The sequence below is a fragment of the Accipiter gentilis genome, chromosome 2, assembly GCF_929443795.1.
Source record: "Accipiter gentilis chromosome 2, bAccGen1.1, whole genome shotgun sequence".
NCBI classification, from domain to species: Eukaryota; Metazoa; Chordata; class Aves; order Accipitriformes; family Accipitridae; genus Astur; species Astur gentilis.
The window spans coordinates 18,489,985-18,508,452 of record NC_064881.1 but is presented as its reverse complement, the minus strand read 5'-3'; the positions used below and the strand labels follow the sequence as shown (position 1 = coordinate 18,508,452).

The following is an 18,468-nucleotide window of genomic DNA, read 5'->3' as shown; positions in this document are numbered from 1 at the left end:
CAATACTGGGCACCTAATTTACTCACAGCAGTTTAAAAAGTATTAGGCAATTCACTTTAGCATTTTATGACTTTACTTATAAACCCCTGAAGAATCAAAAATGTAAATGGCTAAGCTCCATAAATTACTGCCTTTATTACATTTTATGACTGAAGAGGGCAAGTGAAGAGTATTTTAAATATGACCCTGCTATTTCCTTATGTGGTGTTACATTAATTCGCTCTGAGTGATGTCCAGTACCTATATTTGTGCATCTCAGGATTTTGTTTCCTTTTTTACTTGTCTTAAGCACTGTGTTAGGCTTTAGTTTTATCCATCACTGCACCCAGGTCATTCTCATCCCTTCAGTCTTTCCCATTGTAGCTGAGACTATGAGTTTCAATATATTCCCAATTGTGTTGTTTCCTGTTATTATAAATGCATATTAGTTTCTTTTCTTTCTATTTATAATCTGGACACAGATTTTTATACAATGCTGCCGCCTCTTTTGTATTAATCATTTTTAAATTCACTGGACAGATCCTACATACTGCCTTATGCCTTCCAGGCACATAAATTAACTTGATCTACCCCATAGGCTTTACACTGTTCTGTATAACTTTTACATGCACCAATATTTAGACTCTTATCCTGCTTTTCTACTATGTCATTATAAGTCACTTGAAACAAACATGATAGCTGAACAAATCAGCAGTGCTCTTAAAATCTGAGAATTTTTTAAATTACCTTGTTATGTGCTGGTTTGGGCTCTAATATTAAAAATAGATTGTTGTTGTTAAATGAGCTTGTTTCCCGACCAGTCTGCAAAGCACCGTGATTAATTTCCTGTGGATAAGCAGCAGAAATGCCTGCTACCGGATTTATCTCACTATATGATCTTTGCTTTGCTCAGTGAACGGAGGATCTTGGTCTGGTGACTCTCCTAGGCGTAATAGCCATACCTTTAATTGTCGGATGCTGGTAAAACCTCTTGCTGATTCTGAAGAAGGCCATGATAACCAGGAAGCACATCAGAAATATGAAACTATGCAGTGCTTTGCTGTTTCTCAACCAAATTCCTTCAAGGAGGACGGTGAAGGTAATTACCGCTTTCAATTTCTGTTAGTATTTTCTCTTTCCATGCTGTTGTGGGTCAGCAGTTTCAGTGCAGTTGATGAAGTGAAGTAAAGTTGATAAAGTGGCTTCTAAAAATTGAAAAATGGAAAAATTGTAAGTTTTTTTCTTTTTTATTTAACTATAGAAGTGTACTTTCATCTTGGATTATGATTGTATACACTTGCATGCACCTGTTTGTTAAACCAATGTAATTGAAATTGAGAGAAACTCTGTTTACCTTAAAGAGTGTCATGGTTTAACCCCAGCCGGCAACTAAGCACCACCCAGCCGCTCGCTCACTCCCCGGCAGGTGGCACGGGGCAGAGAATTGCAAGAATAAAAGTGAGAAAACTCGCTGGCTGAGATAAAGACAGTTGAATAGGTAAAGCAAAAGCTGCGCACGCAAGCAAAGCAAAACAAGGAATTCATTCACCACTTCCCATGGGCAGGCAGGTGTTCAGCCATCTCCAGGAAAGCAGGGCTCCATCATGGGTAACGGTGACTTGGGAAGACAAATGCCATCACTCCGAATGTCCCCCCCTCCTTCTTTCCCCAGATGTATGTGCTGAGCATGACGTCCTATGGTCTGGAATATCCCTTGGGTCCGTTGGGGTCAGCTGTCCCAGCCGTGTCCCCTCCCAACTCCTTGTGCCCCCCCCCCCCCCCAGCCTCCTCGCTGGTGGGGTGGGGTGAGGAGCAGAAAAGGCCTTGGCTCTGTGTAAGCGCTGCTCAGCAGGAACGAAAACATCCCTGTGTTATCAATGCTGTTTTCAGCACAAATCCAAAACACAGCCCCATACCAGCTACTGTGAAGAAAATTAACTCTACCCCAGACAAAACCAGCACAAAGAGGTATCCTAGTTTTATATTACTGCAAGTGTAAGAGGAATGTAGCTGATTCGGAGGAAAGTTTCAGTGGGCAATTTTTTGAGTTCTTAGAATTTGAAGACAATCATGGTTCACAATTTCCTTTACCATTTCCTACTTCAGCAGGTAAATTTCCTCAGATTGTATTTTAAGTATTCAGATAAGTAAAAAATGGCTTATTATGAAGCTGCTTTCTCAGGGACAGCAAGCATGTTTAAGAAATGTGGCTTAGAAGGTATGAAATGGTGAGTGTTGAAAAAATGTGCTCTCTGTGCATGCAGTATATTCTTTTTTTTATTACTTAATCTCCTGAGTGGTTGAGCTTCTATAGGTATATGCATAAACACGTGCCAATAATTATGGGCTGTGGTGAAGTCCTTGATAATTTTTCTTCTAAAAAAGAAAACAAACCCACTTCTGATGTACTGTTTTATGTTGTAGGAGATAATGAAGGTGTAAACCCACCGAGTTCTGTCTGTCCTTTTATTGGTACAAGTTCTATTTTTTTGGTCCAAAAACATTTGAAGAACTTTTTAAAAATATTTCTGAATTCTTTATGGAAAGAAAATCTTCTTCCTCTTTACAAATTACTGAAGTAACATTTTTCTTTAAGATTTGCAGTCTTGCTTGATTTGTGTTGCAAGAAGAGCTCCAATGAAGGAAAGACCACTTCTTCCTTCATCAGAGAGCTTTACTACTCGCCAGGATCTACAAGGTATTGTGAAATAGGATTTTTTAATATTCCTCCCCCCTCCCCAAAGGGGAAGTTGCTGTAACAAATGTTTTACCTAATATCAGGCAAAATAACTTCACTGGACACAAGTACCATGCGAGCAGCTATGAAACCTGGCTGGGAGGATTTGGTGAGAAGATGCATTCAGAGGTTCCATTCGCAGCACGAGGGAGAAGTATCTTTTGCCAAGAGGCATCACCAGGAAGGTTAGGTTTCGTATTTTTAGCACTTCCTATATTTAAACTGTTCGTCATTTGTATCTCTTGGTTGTGTTCTCTTCGTTATGTTTACATGGAACAATCAAGGGCTACTGACAGTCCCTTTTTCAAGCTGGTTTGCCTAACACACTGATGGCTCTCTCTACAGAGGTTTTGCACCTTTCCCCCTGTTTGTTTTAGCCTGCTTGTTATAACTGCCATATTGCAGGGTGCTTTAAATCTTCATATTGTCACAATTACTTTAGAAAGACAGACCCTTGCTTGTTGCCCACCAAAACATTCACTACCCATCATTCTTCAGAACCTCATCTCACACATTGCAGTTCATTGACCTGTATTCCTTTTCTCTACAAATAATGGACTTTCACTGTCACATTTCCTGTGAGAAACACTCAGTGTGGATTATCAAAGATACAGCACTCGTACTATCTGGAAACCTACATTGTTGTACTATATCTGGCTGATAAGTGTTATAGGATTACACCACAAGCACATCTACTCAGTCAAGATTATGATAGGTAAGATGCAGGAGAGTACTGCACTGTGAAAGGTTCCCAATGAGGTTTCTGTGGTAGTGACTGGGTGAGGATTTTTCTTTTCTAAAACCCCTGATACTGCTAATGCTAGTAACACAGATTCAAATTACTAAAAGCAAATAACCCTTTCTAGTCCACAGGAAAGTCCGTTCAAAACCAGTGGGGAATAACTGGAACATTTCCAGTTCAGGAGCATCATTCTTTGGGTTCATGTTTGTAGAACAGGGTTTACAGCTGGCCTGTAACAAATAGTTGGCATGGTCATTAAACAACTGGCATGCTGTCTTGGAAACTAAATTGTAACTGGAATCTCAAATTATTTCACTAGATACACACACACACACACACACACACACACACACACAAAACAAAAACAAAACAAAACAAAACCAAAAAAAAAAAGAAAAGCAAAAAAAAGAAAAGAAAAGCTTTAGTCATGTAGCATTAGTTAAATATTTTTTAATATGTTGTGCTTTCATGAAACCTTCAGGTTTCATTTTGGGAATGGGGGGAGCACAGAAATGCTGTGATATTTTAGATAACATCTTTTGGGATATATACAGTAGGAGTGGTAAAAGTTCACAGCCTTACGCTGTGATTTTAGACAGAGCTGAAGAAAGTAGTATGCAATTAAAGTTACAGCAGGGCTGTACAGAGCAGTTTCAGGCAAGGACCTAGGTGATTTAGGAGTTTCTGTTATGGCATCCAGCCACTTGTTACTTCAGTCCTCTTCACATTATTCCTGACCAAATTAGCAGCTCTGACATCCGGTGCCGAGGTTTGAGTGGGTCCTCTCTAAGCTATCTGTGAAGTGATAAAAATATATGTGTTTTGGAATTTACCCTGTATCATTTTGCAGGAGAGGCTTAGGATCATCATACAAACTGTAGAATTAGTCTAAACGAGATGGCTCTTTACTTCTTCTGGAAGTGAAGAAAGTGAGTGATGAGAGGAGGAGGAAAAACCTGTGGAATTGCTCTGCTGCAAAAGATCCAGCACTAGAGAGGAAAAATGGCTGAAATGTTTCCTTCCCCTGCTCTGCAGCATGGAGAAGAAAAACAAGGCATACCTTAGGCAGTAGCATCTTTGCACTTGACTGAGGAACCCCTTGCATTTTTTTAAGTCATTATGGTTTGAGAATAGAAGCAAAGACAGGAATGGTCTCCTACGTGTAATTCAGTGTTAGAGTGTGAAAAAATCATCAGCATTAGCTTGATAAACAATAAAAACTGCAAAACTTTCAAATTAACTCTCAGTATAAAGTACAAAATATATGGTAAGTTTTTATTGGCCACAGTCAGAAAAATAGCATTTCCTCAAGAGGAATACGGAAACATTCTTGTTTGCTTAAAGAATTAGTTTGGAAAATGATTTAAGTAGAGATTTCACTTGTATCCTGTTGGCATTGAATACTGGAATTTCCTGATGTGGTATATGCTAAAGTTAAGAGCTTTGGACCTTCTGGTGCCCAAAGGTTAAACTGAAACAATGACATACCTAACAGTGAAATTTTGCTTTGTATTGTTTCACAGTTGTAGGGTTTTGTTTTTCTTTACATTTTTACTCTGAAAATCCCCTTCTGGTTGTTTAAATTGTGCTTCCTGTTTTCTCACTGCCTAAATAATACCTTAAAACCTTGCAGAACAATATATAACAGTGGGGGGAGACAGGGAAGGAAAGCAATCATAACCAGTCCTGCAAGGCTGAAAATCTGGTAGCTCTGTAGAGGAGACTATTTAATAAAGCCACACTTGGAAAACCGTGTCATTTCATTACAACAGGAAATATTGAAAGACAAGCAATGAAATGAAGATCAGATGATACTCTTAATTAAAAAAAAAAAAAGAAAAAAAAAGAAAGAAAACCAAAACCACAGAAAATGTGTATGTATGAGAAAATAGGAAATTAAAAGTATTTGTAGTGCTTCATTCCTATTTTTTTCCCCTAAACAATTATATGAAAATTCTGAAGTGAAGTATTTCCCTCCTGCCATATCTGCAATCCTAACGTAATAGCTTTTGGACTAGGAATTGAAAATGATCACACTTGTTTCATTGATGGCAAAGAGTGAACAGTAGAATGCTTGTTTGGAGACTTGCTTTTCCATAACATGATTTTCATTTTTAAAGAAGTGTCACAGGGGTCTACAGAAGTTAGAGAACTGAATTTGTTCAAGTTCAGATTTACACTGAAAACTTAAGGGCTGCAGAATATGTGCAGTGAAGTAAACCCCAAACCTGAAATGCAGTCATATCTAACACTGGGGAAGGATAGCACAGCCCCAGTTTTGGTTTAGGTATTTGTATTGTAATTTGTTTGAGCTATATATTTTTGTATTGGTTCCTTAAAAAGTAATAATTTCTTGTTCCAGTTCTTCGTATTTTTAATTGTTCCCATGTAAGAGATTTATGTACTTTTAAAATTAAAGGAGTAGTGAGAGTAACTGTTAGAAGATAATTTAAGTAGGCAATAAGGAGGAAGAGATACAGGCTAATGGAAACAGGTGATCTGGAAACTAAAGGCATTTATATTAATCATCATGATCTATATGATACAGATGAAAAAATGTATGAGGAACAAAAGAACTTAGACACATATTTGATGAAAAGTGAAATAGATGTCGAGGACTTCTTGGTCCACTCCTGAAACACTCTATATTTCATAGTATCTGTCCTGTTATTGCTGTCACTCCTTGTAAGTTTTCTTTTGATCACCCTACAGTATGTGGGATCCTTTATTTTATATGCATCCCATCTATTTATTTTCAGAATTTTTCTTCTGGTTTTTTGTTTGTTTGTTTGTTTTATTAACACAGTGTCTGTGGTATCAGTGCTGGTGGATTTAGAACATCAGACGTTGAGCAGCTAAGTTACCTGTACTATAGTTTCTCATTATTATAATTCTGTCATTTTGCTTGCTTGCAGTGCTGAGGCAGGGACTGGCGTTCAGTCCTGTTTATCGGTTTTCCTTGTCTGACGGCACTATCGTTTCTGCCCAAACGAAGAGCAAGCTCATCCGTTCTCAGACGACTAGTGAACCTCAGCTTGTAATCTCCTTGCATATGCTTCACAGGTAATCCTGACTGGTTTGTTACATCCACACTCTGCAGAGAGACAGGGAAAGTACAAAGGTGCCAAACCACATAGATTGTTTAAGGCTGATAGACATTCAGTTGACCTAGAACTGATAGCATGAAAACAAAATAAGTTTTTTAATTCAATGCTTGCAGCAGGAAAAGACTAAAATTATTTCAGGACTTACAAATGGTGTGCTGGATTTTCACATCAAGACCTTCCATTAAATATACAAAATTTCCTTTAATCTCATGCTCTTAATTTCAGTATTTTAATTTCCTGTATTTTGCATAGTAGACACAAGAAACTTTCCAAATGTAATTAAATCTAGAAAACTTTGAAGGATTAAATTCCTGTAGTTCACAGTCACATGTTGGGCCTGGGTCTTCTTTAAAGAACATGTTGTGATTATTAGAACTGCATTTTAGACAAACTGCATATTTTTAACTCCTTGTCTCTCTTCATCTCTTGTCTTTTCTGGTGCTTGGAGTAGTGGCTATCACATGTCCATTCCTGAGAAATCCACCACTGTTAGGGTGTTGGTTTTTTTTTTAAAAAAAGGCACAGGCAATACTATGTTAAAGTCAAGGATAAGTAATCACTGACCTCAGATCTTCAACATAAAATTTGAATTAAGTCATTGCATATATTTGTGTCAGATTTTGTTTCAGGTTTTATCTGTTGATTATAATTACAATGCTGTTTTCCCTGTATTGCTATTTTGACAGGAAGAAAACAGCGTATTTAAAACTGAAAACATTTTACAGAGATTGTAGTTTTGGAAATTGACCTGATTGAAAGCTGTCTGAAATTTGTTTTGTTTGGATTGCTGAATATACTTGGTATTTCATGAAGTGCTAAATTTTAAATTTAAAAAAACACCATTAAGTTAAAAATGGTGCTTGCAAATATACTTGCTTTTTTTAGCAGAACACTGGTACTATTGTATTTGTGATAATGTTTTAAAAATCCACTTCTCTTTTTATAGCTAATGTTGTTCACCTTTGCCTTTATACCTAAGGTAACAAATGCAGAGTAACAAGCTTCACTACTCTGTGTGCTTCAGTCTTCTCACGCTTTAGCAAAATGCGAAGGTTTGTCTGCACTTACCTTGTGGAAGTAGAAATGTTTTTCGTCTCATCGAAAATACATGTTAGGAATGTTCCACTAGTATTTGTTTTTCGAAGTCCAGAGTTGATTTGATTTTTCTCAGAACCTCTTTTTTTTTCTTCCTAATCTACTTGACTCTGTCTCTTTTACAGCTTTTAGCATTTGGGAATATGTCTGATTTTTCATATTTAAGTTTTAGCACAGAAGTAAAAAGTATATCGCATCCTCCCATAAACTAATTAAAATCTCCTGAGGAAAACAGAATTGACCTTCAGGTGCTCTCACAAGAGCTTTTTCTCTGTGTGTGTGTGTGTGTGTGTGTCTGTGTGTGTGTCGCTCCTCTGTTTCCTCTGTCATACAGCCTACATCTCTAAAATACGAGTTTCAGCAACTTATATATGCGTGGGGTTTTTTCTTTCTTCTCTTTTCCTAAATGCCTGTGCAGTACTGGATTGCTAACAGACTGTTCCCATTCTGAAGTAGTATCCAGTAGTTCTCTTGGCTCACATGCTGTTTTGGAGCAGTATCGAAATACTCTGGCAGTGTAGAAATACAACTTTTTCAACTTTCTTTTCACAGTGAACTTGGTGGGCAAATAGCCCACTCCAGCCTTGTGGTGGGGCTAACTCATAGAAATTCAAAACTCCAGCAAACAGCTGTTCATAGCTGCCTTGTAAAACATGTATTTGTGTCATATGTTTCAGATGAGATTTCTGTCAGTTCTAGAAAAGTTCTAGCTTTTGCCGAATTGTAGAGAAGAGATATACATTAAAGGGAGAGAGTCTGAAATTGTAACCTATCTGCGTTTCTAATGACTGTCATTTAAATGAGGTATAATTTTGTTTTTCCTCTCTTCCACTGATTTGTTGATGAGGTACTGAAGAACCATACTGTTAATGTGCAGCCATGTCGAGAGTTGCATTTCACTTTTGTCAAATTGTCAATTTGTTTTTAATTGTAGGTTTGTTGTGTTATTTTAAAGCAAGGGTTGGGGTTTTGCTTCTTTTTCTGTAATGTAATTGCAAGTTGGCCACTGTCATTTTAGCTAATGGGTTGTTTTTCTTCCCCTTGCCACATAGAGAGCAGAATGTCTGTGGAATGAATCAGGATTTGACTGGACAAGGAATGGGGAAGATATTGAACCCAATTAGTTCCAGCAGCCCTGCCCATCAGGCCATGTGCAGTGGGAACCCAGGTCAGGATATGACCATCAGTAGCAATATAAATTTCGCCATAAATGGCCCAAAGGAACAAATGGGCATGCCAGCAGGCAGGTTTGGTGGTTCAGGGGGAATGAACCATGTGTCAAGCATACAAGCATCCGCTCCTCAGGGTAGTAACTATGCACTAAAAATGAATAGCCCCTCACAAAGCAGCCCCGGCATGAACCCAGGGCAGCCAAACTCCATGCTTTCCCCAAGGCATCGTGTGAGCCCTGGAGTGGCAGGAAGTCCTCGCATCCCACCCAGCCAGTTCTCCCCTGCAGGAAGCTTGCATTCGCCCGTGGGAGTCTGCAGCAGCACAGGAAATAGCCATAACTACACCAACAGTTCCCTGAACGCACTTCAGGCCCTCAGCGAGGGCCACGGCGTTTCTCTAGGATCGTCGTTGGCTTCACCTGACCTAAAAATGGGAAATTTACAAAATTCCCCTGTGAATATGAATCCTCCCCAGCTAAGCAAGATGGGAAGCCTGGACTCTAAAGACTGCTTTGGACTGTACGGGGAGCAATCGGAAGGTACAACTGGACAAACAGAGAGCAGCTGCCATTCAGGAGAACAGAAAGATAATAGCGATAGCAGCATGCCGCCGATTGTCAGCGGCGAGAGACCTGATGGACAGAATAAACTGCACGATGGAAAAAGCCAGACAAAGCTCTTGCAATTGCTGACCACCAAATCGGATCAGATGGAGCCTTCGCCTTTGTCCAGTACCATGGGAGACGTTAGCAAGGACTCCACAGGAGGGTTGCCTGGGTCTGGTTCAGCACACGGAACCTCGCTCAAGGAGAAGCATAAAATTTTGCACAGACTATTGCAGGACAGTAGTTCTCCTGTAGATTTGGCCAAGCTCACAGCAGAGGCCACAGGCAAAGAACTGAACCAGGAGTCCAGTAGCACAGCTCCTGGTTCAGAGGTGACTGTTAAACAGGAGCCAGCGAGTCCTAAGAAGAATAATAATGCACTACTTCGCTACTTGCTAGATAAAGATGATACTAAAGATATTGGTTTACCAGACATACCCCCAAAACTGGAGCGGTTGGACAGTAAGACAGACCCTTCCAGTAGCACAAAGTTAATAGCTATGAGGACGGAAAAAGAAGAGATAAGCTTTGAGCCTAATGAACAGGTAAGCAAATCTTTGCATTACGTGTGAATGAGATGTTCTAGGCCTGCATTCCTGCCATCTGACTTCCTCCAAGAGTAATTTCTTGACACTTCAGGAGGCTGTTACCTGTCTTTTGAAATCCAGTCTTCACTCAGTTTTCCAGTGAGAGTTACTAAGATGCGATTGTCACTGTCTAAAAGAACAGACTCTGCCTGGGAGGAGATGGGTAACACAGAGACTGAACGCTGGGGAACCTTTCCCGGATGATAATCAGACAAAGAGATAATACTTGTAACTGTTAGTTAATGCTAACTTATTGACAGCTTTTCCCATAGGCTGTTGTTGAACTTTGGTGGGCTAGATGGGCTCTTGACCTAGCCCAGCGTAGCCGCTACACTTCTCCTACGTGTAAAGCGGGTTCACGCTCAAGGACAGGAGTTGTTTGAAAGGACTGATACCAACTTTGCATTAGTGGTCTTTGTGCTATACTTGATCTGCAAATTAAAATCAAGGCAAATAGGCTTCCCTTGTTTCTGTGCCAATTAGAGGGGTTTTGTTGTTGGGGTTTTTTTTACCTAAAATTTTTTCATACTCGGCCCCAAGTTCCTATGGATGAGTAATTGTTCAGCGCAGAGATCATGTCTCCCTGTGCAAGGTTATTTGCATTGAATTTTGCATTCAGAATTTTTTCTCATTCTGTGCAAAATCGCTTGTTGCACTGCTGCCCAACGTACTAATAAACTGTATGTTGTTAGGACCTATGGTAAAAGTGTTATTTCACTGGCTTTCATGCAGAATTTACTTTCAAAAAGCACCAGGTTTACATCACCCAGAATGCTCCGGTTTTCAGAGCTTTGCAAGAAATAGGGACGCAGCAAAAGCAATTTGCTCCTTCAATATTACTGTTTAGTTTATTTATAAAATCGGTAATTACAGTATCAGTTTCGGTATAAGGCATTTTCTGTGGAGTTTATAACTAGCTGGAGTTAATGATCCTTTGCTTTGTCCTACGCTATCAACTCTCATAGGTGGTCATTAATCCCTGGGCAGTGCCCTGTGCATGAATCCTTAGTTTGTAAATCATGATCAGATTGTACACTGTGCAAACATTCATGACTCTCATTCACAGCAATATCCTTCACTTTTGTTTATTTTTGTGAATCTATTGTATTTTTATTATGGTGTGTACATAAATACATCATTTTTAATATTTTCTATATTGTATGTTGAGGCTGAGGAGGGATAGACAACATTTTCTTAGCCCTAAGTCACAGCATTGGGTTTTGTTTTTTACTTTGCCCTTTCAGCAGTCTCTAACCAGTAGACAGTTCTTTCAACAGTGGTTATAACCACAAAACGTAGAGGCCAAACATGCTACTAGAGTGTGGACGCAGCATTGTTAAAATCTCAGTTATCCAGGCGTCTCCTAAGGTTACTTCACTTCTTCTGTTTCAACAGAATTTGACAGCTATTGCCATTATGTAGGAGCAATTGTGGTTTTTCAATCCTGCCCATGCTTTAGAGGGAAACTGAGCCAAATTACACTAATTTCTACAGGGATTTATCCTCAAGCCTGGATGTTCATTTAATTCTGAATACAGCTGCTATTTTGTAGTGCCTGTAGAGGGAGGGCTTAGCTTCTCCATGAGAACTTATGCATTGTTAGGTTAGAAAAACACAGATATCAAGAAATTCACAGCTAAACTGGCAAGAATAAACTATTTTTAAAATATGTAATAGATTTCAATTCCTAGATCAGATCCTACACTTTGAAGTCAATACTGCATTGAAAGCAGAGATCCTTCAGTCCTCAGTATGTGATACTGGACAAGAACGTAGAATTTGGTAATCACCAAAAAAATTATGGCCCTCTAAGTAGATCAAAATTATGGCCTGCAGATGGTTTACTCCCCAAGATTTAAATTTCTAAAAGAATTAAAATTTCCTCTTTCATGATCTCTGTGGAGTAGACAAGAAACAGCTTAGCTTGTCAACCCATTCGCAAAGAGCAGGTTTCGTCCCCTCTAGAAGTTAGCTGTCTAGTCCAAGGTAGTCCTACAACCTCCTTTTATCATTGGTGGAAAAACAGAAAAATACTCCAGGATTTTTTTTTTATCTTATCCTAATGTGTGTCTAAAATAGGGAAGGTAAGCTGCTTTCTAATGATGTTCCCATTGACTAGTGGTAGCCTAGATGGCTAGCTTAAACTAGCTGCCTTACTTTTTCATGACTCAAGATAGGCAAGTTGCATCTCACCCTAAATGTAAACATGTAACTATAAGACTAACTTTGAAGAAAGAGACTTCAGTGTCTACGAGCATTGCCAACCTCAAGCATTTGAAAATCAGGTCCCCAGTGTTAGGAACTTTGTAAAGTGAATAGTCTATTCATTTTTTATATTTAGGCTTCATGTTTCTGAGGTCGGGGGAGGGATTTGAGGGGGTTGGAGTATGGACTATGGATGTATTGCCTTTTCTTCAAATTTGAAGACGGAGATTGTCTCCCAGCAGAGAGGGAACCAGAGGTACAAGAAGGTCCAGGAGTTGGGGCTGTTCAGAAAACCACAAAGTAGTATGGGAGTCATGATAAAGTGGTAAGGGCTGAAGTGCTTGGGCTTCCTCAGTGCCGAGGTGAGAAGCCAGTCCTGCAGCTGTGATGGAAGACTGCTGGATAATGACAGAAGGGCTTTTGTTGCTCCCATTGGTTGTAAATAGAGTTTTAAAACCTACTTAAAATGCAGTGAAACCTGGAGCTGAATAAACAGGAGAAGTCCAATGTGGAGTAGGAGAGGAAATGGTGGGGAATATAAAATAATGTAAGCGTTTATCTAGCTGAAGGCCAGGCCTTTAAACAAATAACCACTTTACCCCAATTATAAAATCACTGAAAATATTTAGCATCAAAAACTCTTCAGCTTTGGAAGACGGTCTCCCACAGGAAGTGCTCATTGCCTAAATTTAGATCAAAGCTGGAACTATTTAGTACAAGACTAGAACACAGATTCTTGTGCTAAATTCTTCCATCCTCCTGCATCCTCCCCCCCCCCCCCCCTTCTTCCTCCCCTATGTAAAAATTAGCCATGTGCTTGTGTTACCTATTTTGCAGGTTTATTTAAAACTTCTCCTCCCCGAGGAATGTTGTATTTTTAAGTAATTAGTCACTGGAGTGTGCAGTTTCTCTGGAAACTGCAGTGGAGCAGCAGTGGGATGGCCTCTCCAAGGGGGATCGGGGTGTTGGGAGGCTGCAGAGCCATTACGTTTTCTCCTTTTACTTTTGGTGTGACTTTCTGAGCAGGAAATTCTTTGAAGTGCTCCACTGTACTAAAAATAGCAGTCTTCTAGGTAGTGTGTTTAAACATACACTTCTGCAGAGAGCAGCAACTGACAGGAAGCCTTTCTCAAATGGCAGAGAATTATTTCCAGTGCTGCCGTACCTTTTTCCCTTCCTTGGTGGGATGATGGTTATCAAGCTCTATTAGGCTGATTGCTGTTCCAGTTAAGGCAGCTGTGGGGGAGAGGATGAAAGAGACCTGCCGGGGAGGCTCAGCGGAGCTTTTCCTACAGCACCAACAGTCGTTGGACTGTTGATATCAAGCACCACGAGCGCTTGTACCTTTCTCCACTATTAAAAAGGGAAGGCAGTCGAAACACGAGTCCTGGTTTGCTACGGATCTGTTTTATAGGGTGTCTCTCAGCAGTAAGTCTGCCTTCTCCTGCTCTCCCAGCCGGCCCACCAGCGACTGCGGGGCTGCATGGTGGGACTTCATCCCGCACCTTCCTTCCCTGGGCACCGCTGCTTGTGCTGTCCTTCAAAAAAACCCCTCGTTGTGCTTCTGGCTGTGGCCAACGCATGCTGCTGCTGGTCGGGAGCTGCCTGTGCAGTGGTCAGCAGATGGTCAAATCCGACAAGGACTGGCTAACAGCTCGGGGAAAGGAGAGTGAAAGTGTAGGGGGACGTCAGAGAAATGTCATGTGCTGAACAATGTCAGGTATTGCCTTACTAAAGAAATGTTTTGTTTAGCCATATTGTTTTGCACTGCAAAATTCTTCTGTAAAATTGGGTGTGGATTATTATATTCGTATTACAGATGAAGAAACCAAGATGTAGAAATTTGGAGTAGCTTGTTCTCTGAGAATGCATTTGGCGTAGTGTGGAATAAATCCTTATCTTCGTAAGTGTACCCTCCCCTTTTTTAGCCAGTAGACAATATAGACAGCCTGTTTGACAGGGACTTTGCAATGCCACAGTCTCCACCAGTGCTGTTCCAGCAATCATCTTAAGCATGTACCTTTTTGTCCTAAAACTCAGAAACCATTCTGGTGTTCCTCATGCTTTATCAACTCTGCTGTCCTCTTGCTTTATGTGGAAACCAGTATCTTCCCAATACTAACATATTTTCTTTCCACATGCCACTCATCTTCCAAAAACCTATTTCTTGATGTCCAGAATCCATTAAATTCATGAAGGACATTAGTTTCTTCTTGAAATTCTATCAGAACCTTAGAACGGGGATTCCATTTTCCGAATGTCTTTCAATTAGAGTTCTGTTTCCAAAAGTTACTAGTAGATTAGCCTGATAATGTAACGGGATTTCTAGCCAATTGTATATTTATTGCAGTTACTGGGGAGAAAAAGACTATATTGATTCGACTTCTTATTTGCTTTTTCCTTCTTTTCATAATCCTTTATCACCAGTTTGGAGCAAGGGTTTGGGGTTTTTTACCTTTTATGGTCAAATGCTTTGCCCATGCTACAGAGGTAGCTAATGAGCTAACTTGGGGTTTATAGAAGGCAGGTAGAGTTTCAAGTTGTGTCTCCACCAAAAGACATCCTGTTGTAAGGAAAAAGTCCCAGATGCCTCTGTCATACATGGTCGTAAAGGAAATGTATACCTATATGAAATTTGGAACACAGGGTCTCAGTGCAAACCATGGGCATTGCCTGTGGTGGAAAAGAGATCTCCAAAGAGTTCAGGATCTTATCCAGTCCTTTACAATTCATGGAAGCTAGACTTTGACATAGCAACCTTTGTAAACCACACTTCATGTTGAGGTGTAACTGCCTTTCAGTAGACCTGAAAAGATTCCGTAAGCAATTAACACTTTAACCTGCTGTTCTCTACATGACAGTGATAAGTATTTTGAAAGTAGGTACTTTCTCAAATGCAAAAATATTTCTAAGCATAATTTGTCTTATCTTTTCTGGCACTTAGTGTCAAAGTTCTACAGAGATTGTTGTAATTGCATTGCTTAGAGATAGTGAAAATATGAGCCCAAGAACTTTCTTGTGATGCTTAGCACTTTATCAGGCTTTTTTTTTAATTCATGACAAATAATTGTTTTACCGGGAGGTTAACACTATTAAACTTCTATTTACATGAAGTTCAATTTAGATCATTAAAAAAATAACTATAGACTATAATTAAAAGAAAAAACCAATTAAACTAACCAAGTAAAAATTTTAATGCTAGTTTCTGCCCATATGGTGCCATTTGAGGGTGAGTCTGGAAAGACTTAGGCTAACATCATAGCTTGGTGTTAATTCTAAACCTATCTTGGAGCTTTTGCAGCAATTTGGAACCCTCATCAAAACATAAAGATGAAATATTTGATATTGATTATGTTAAGCAAAAAATAGGAAGGTTATGTATTTGTGTTGCTGCAATACACCTGTTGTATTTGGCCTTTCTATGGCACTTCCTGAGAGGAATTAAAGGCATCTGAGGGAGTGCAGTTTTCTGACACATTTGGATCAATATGTTATTCTCCGGCTTTGTTTTGGGTTTTGGGTTGTTGGTTGGTTTTGGGGTTTTTTTATGTCTAATGTTTAAGCAAAGAATTGCAATAGCCAGAATGTTAAAAGAAAAAGAAAAAAAGGCACAAAGTCCCACACAAAACCAAACCAAAAATCCCCTGCAACATATAGAACTTCCCTTCACTGTTGTCTCAAATATGTTTAATGAAGGCCATATGTCTTAATTCCCGCAAAGAGTGCTGACTCATCTGTCTATAGTTTGTGATACTCTACATCAGTCTCCTCTACTGGCTCATGCAGTCTTCTTGTACCAGATCTCCCAGTGCTCAAAATGCGGCTCCTATAAACATCGCTCGCGTCTGCCTCTCGGAGCACCTTTTTGAATCTGCTTATCACCTGTCCACACCATGATGTAGGCTTCTTATAATCACATTTGATTCCTCCTGGCTCTACCTTTTCTGTGGGTGTGCTGGGTCCACCCAACTGCTTGTAAGTGCCTGGGCAGCAAGTCAGCAGGGGGATTTGTCAAGAGCAGGTGATATCAGACCAATCTGTTTCCCTTCTGCAAGAGGGTAGCATAAGAGAAGCAGCGTTTGCCATGTGTCTTGGTTTGAGTAAGGCCCTTTGGTGCTCTTTGATGCTCTTACACATGGCATTCTCGTAAGCAGATTAGAGTTGCACGGTCAAGACAAAACTTCTGTGAGTGGGTAGGAAGCTGTTTGGAAATCCTTACACACAAAGTAGTTATTTAAGGATTCACTGTCAGAACGGAGGTGCTGCAGGAGCTCGTGCAGCATCTGGAGTTGCTCAGTGGTTTAGTTAACCTAAATGACCTGATGGGAGAATGGAGCGTATGCTTGGTGAAGATGTGTGTGAGACTTGAAAATCTGCAAATACACTGGAGAACAGAATTCAAATTCAGCTGCAAACAGGAGATATGGAGGAAAAATCTTAGGAGAACATTCAGGATAAACAAATGCTATTTATTATAATTAGCCAAGAAAAATGTCACAAATTAAAAAAAAAAAAAGGGGGACAACTGGCTAGATAGGACTTTTTCAGAGCAGTGTCTAGGGATCACAGTGAGCAGAAGATGAGTGAGAGTCAGTAATGTCATGTAATTTAAAAAATCACAGGCTTTCTTGGAATGTGCCATCAGAGTATACTACACGTAAATTTTCTGCTTTACTCAACAGTTGCAAGGCTTCATCTTAAGTCCTGTTCTGGCCATGGCACTTCAGCAAAAGTGTGGACCAACTGAAGACAGTCCACAGAGCAACAGGAGTAATGAGAGGTCTAGAAAACAGGTTATATGCTGAAGAAAATTCAACAAGTTCAGATTGCTTATTAACTTCAGCTTAAAACGCCAAAAGGCACATGGTTTCAAATACAGAAAAGGTTAGAAAAAGAAAGGGGAACACAGTTTGTTCTCCAGGTTCAGAATACAACAGGAAGAAAGAGCCTAAATTTCAGCAAGGGAGGTTTTGCATTGACACTAAGGAAAAAAACTCGAATAATAAGGATGGCAAAGGGCTGAAACCAGTTCCTCAGGGAAGCTGTGGATTTACTGTCACTGGATGTCTTTAACAAGAGGCTATATGTACTTCTGTAGGGAATGGCATGCACTGATTTTGCCTTGAGGCTTTAAATTTCTTCCAGTCCTCCGATTCTGTGATTTCCTACCATTTTGCCACTAACACCGGCCTCCAGATCACCCACATGCTGCCTTTTGACGGAGTAAACTCCTTCCTCTTTTGCACCATGTATTCCAATCTGTAAGACTAGGAGGTGATGTGGAAGGAGCAAAGAGTAATACCATGTGTATCTGTAGCCAGTCATCCAAAAAAGGTATGTGGAGATGTGACCTCTAGGCACCGTAGCTACCTTTGAGTAAAATAGCAGGGCTTTCCGGGAGCAGGTTAGCTGTGGCAGCAGGAGTTTAGTACAGAGCTAACATGCGCTGCTTCCTAGCTAGGCTGAGAGCGCCTCGGTAGGTAGTTTAAAGCCATCTCAGCTATTTCTTCGTTATCCTGTGATCTGCAGCATAAGCTTGCTCTCAATAAGTAACAAGTTCACGATGTGGCAGTAGGACAAAAAAGAACAGGAAGAATTGTATTTCAGTTGTGTGCATGTTTGTGGTCTTATTTCTCAGTTCCCCATCCTTCACGGCTGGCTGCTCACTCTGCCTTTCTTCCGTCATTGCACATTTCCTAATGAAGGCGCTGATTTTGAGTAGGTTTTTGTTATAAATACTGTCATGAAATGTTTCCTGTGCAACGTGGTGGTAATTGAGACTGGACTGCCTGTTGGTAATTATTAGCCCAAAGAGTTTTACCCTATTTAAAGGTTTAGGATTGGAGAATATACTTGTAACAATTTCCAAATCACAGCCAGAAAAAGTTTTTCATTCTGAGGCTTTATAAGACAGAGAAGCTGACCAAAAAAAAAACCCCAACAAAAAACTGGTGAAAATCAACATTTTTAAGGAAAACATTCAGGTCAGTATTTATGTTAGTATAGGATGAACTTTATTTTTTTTCCCCATCTTTATTTCATGGTGTCTACTGAATTGAATGTAACTGGATTTCTCTTTTTTTCCCCTTAAGGTAGAGAAGTTATTTTCACTGTTTTGGGACGTTCTGAGCAAAATAAATTCCTAAATCTAGTAACTAGTTGACAGGTTTTAATTTACAGAACTTTGTTGAAATGTACGTTTCTTGCCGGTTAACTTGTATAGAGTTATTCAGCGTTAA

At 39.8% G+C, this 18,468-nt stretch overlaps 1 protein-coding gene across 6 annotated transcripts in view; it reads left to right on the top strand.

Annotated features, from left to right (window-relative positions):
- NCOA2 (nuclear receptor coactivator 2) overlaps nucleotides 1-18,468 on the top strand; it is a 199,144-nt gene that overhangs the window by 148,311 nt on the left and 32,365 nt on the right. For all 6 annotated transcript variants that reach the window (XM_049818258.1, XM_049818282.1, XM_049818240.1 and 3 more), the window contains 5 exons: nucleotides 893-1,078; nucleotides 2,576-2,677; nucleotides 2,761-2,901; nucleotides 6,374-6,521; nucleotides 8,713-9,982. In XM_049818258.1, coding sequence (XP_049674215.1) covers nucleotides 893-1,078; nucleotides 2,576-2,677; nucleotides 2,761-2,901; nucleotides 6,374-6,521; nucleotides 8,713-9,982 — 1,847 coding nt within the window. The remainder of the gene's footprint in view (nucleotides 1-892; nucleotides 1,079-2,575; nucleotides 2,678-2,760; nucleotides 2,902-6,373; nucleotides 6,522-8,712; nucleotides 9,983-18,468) is intronic.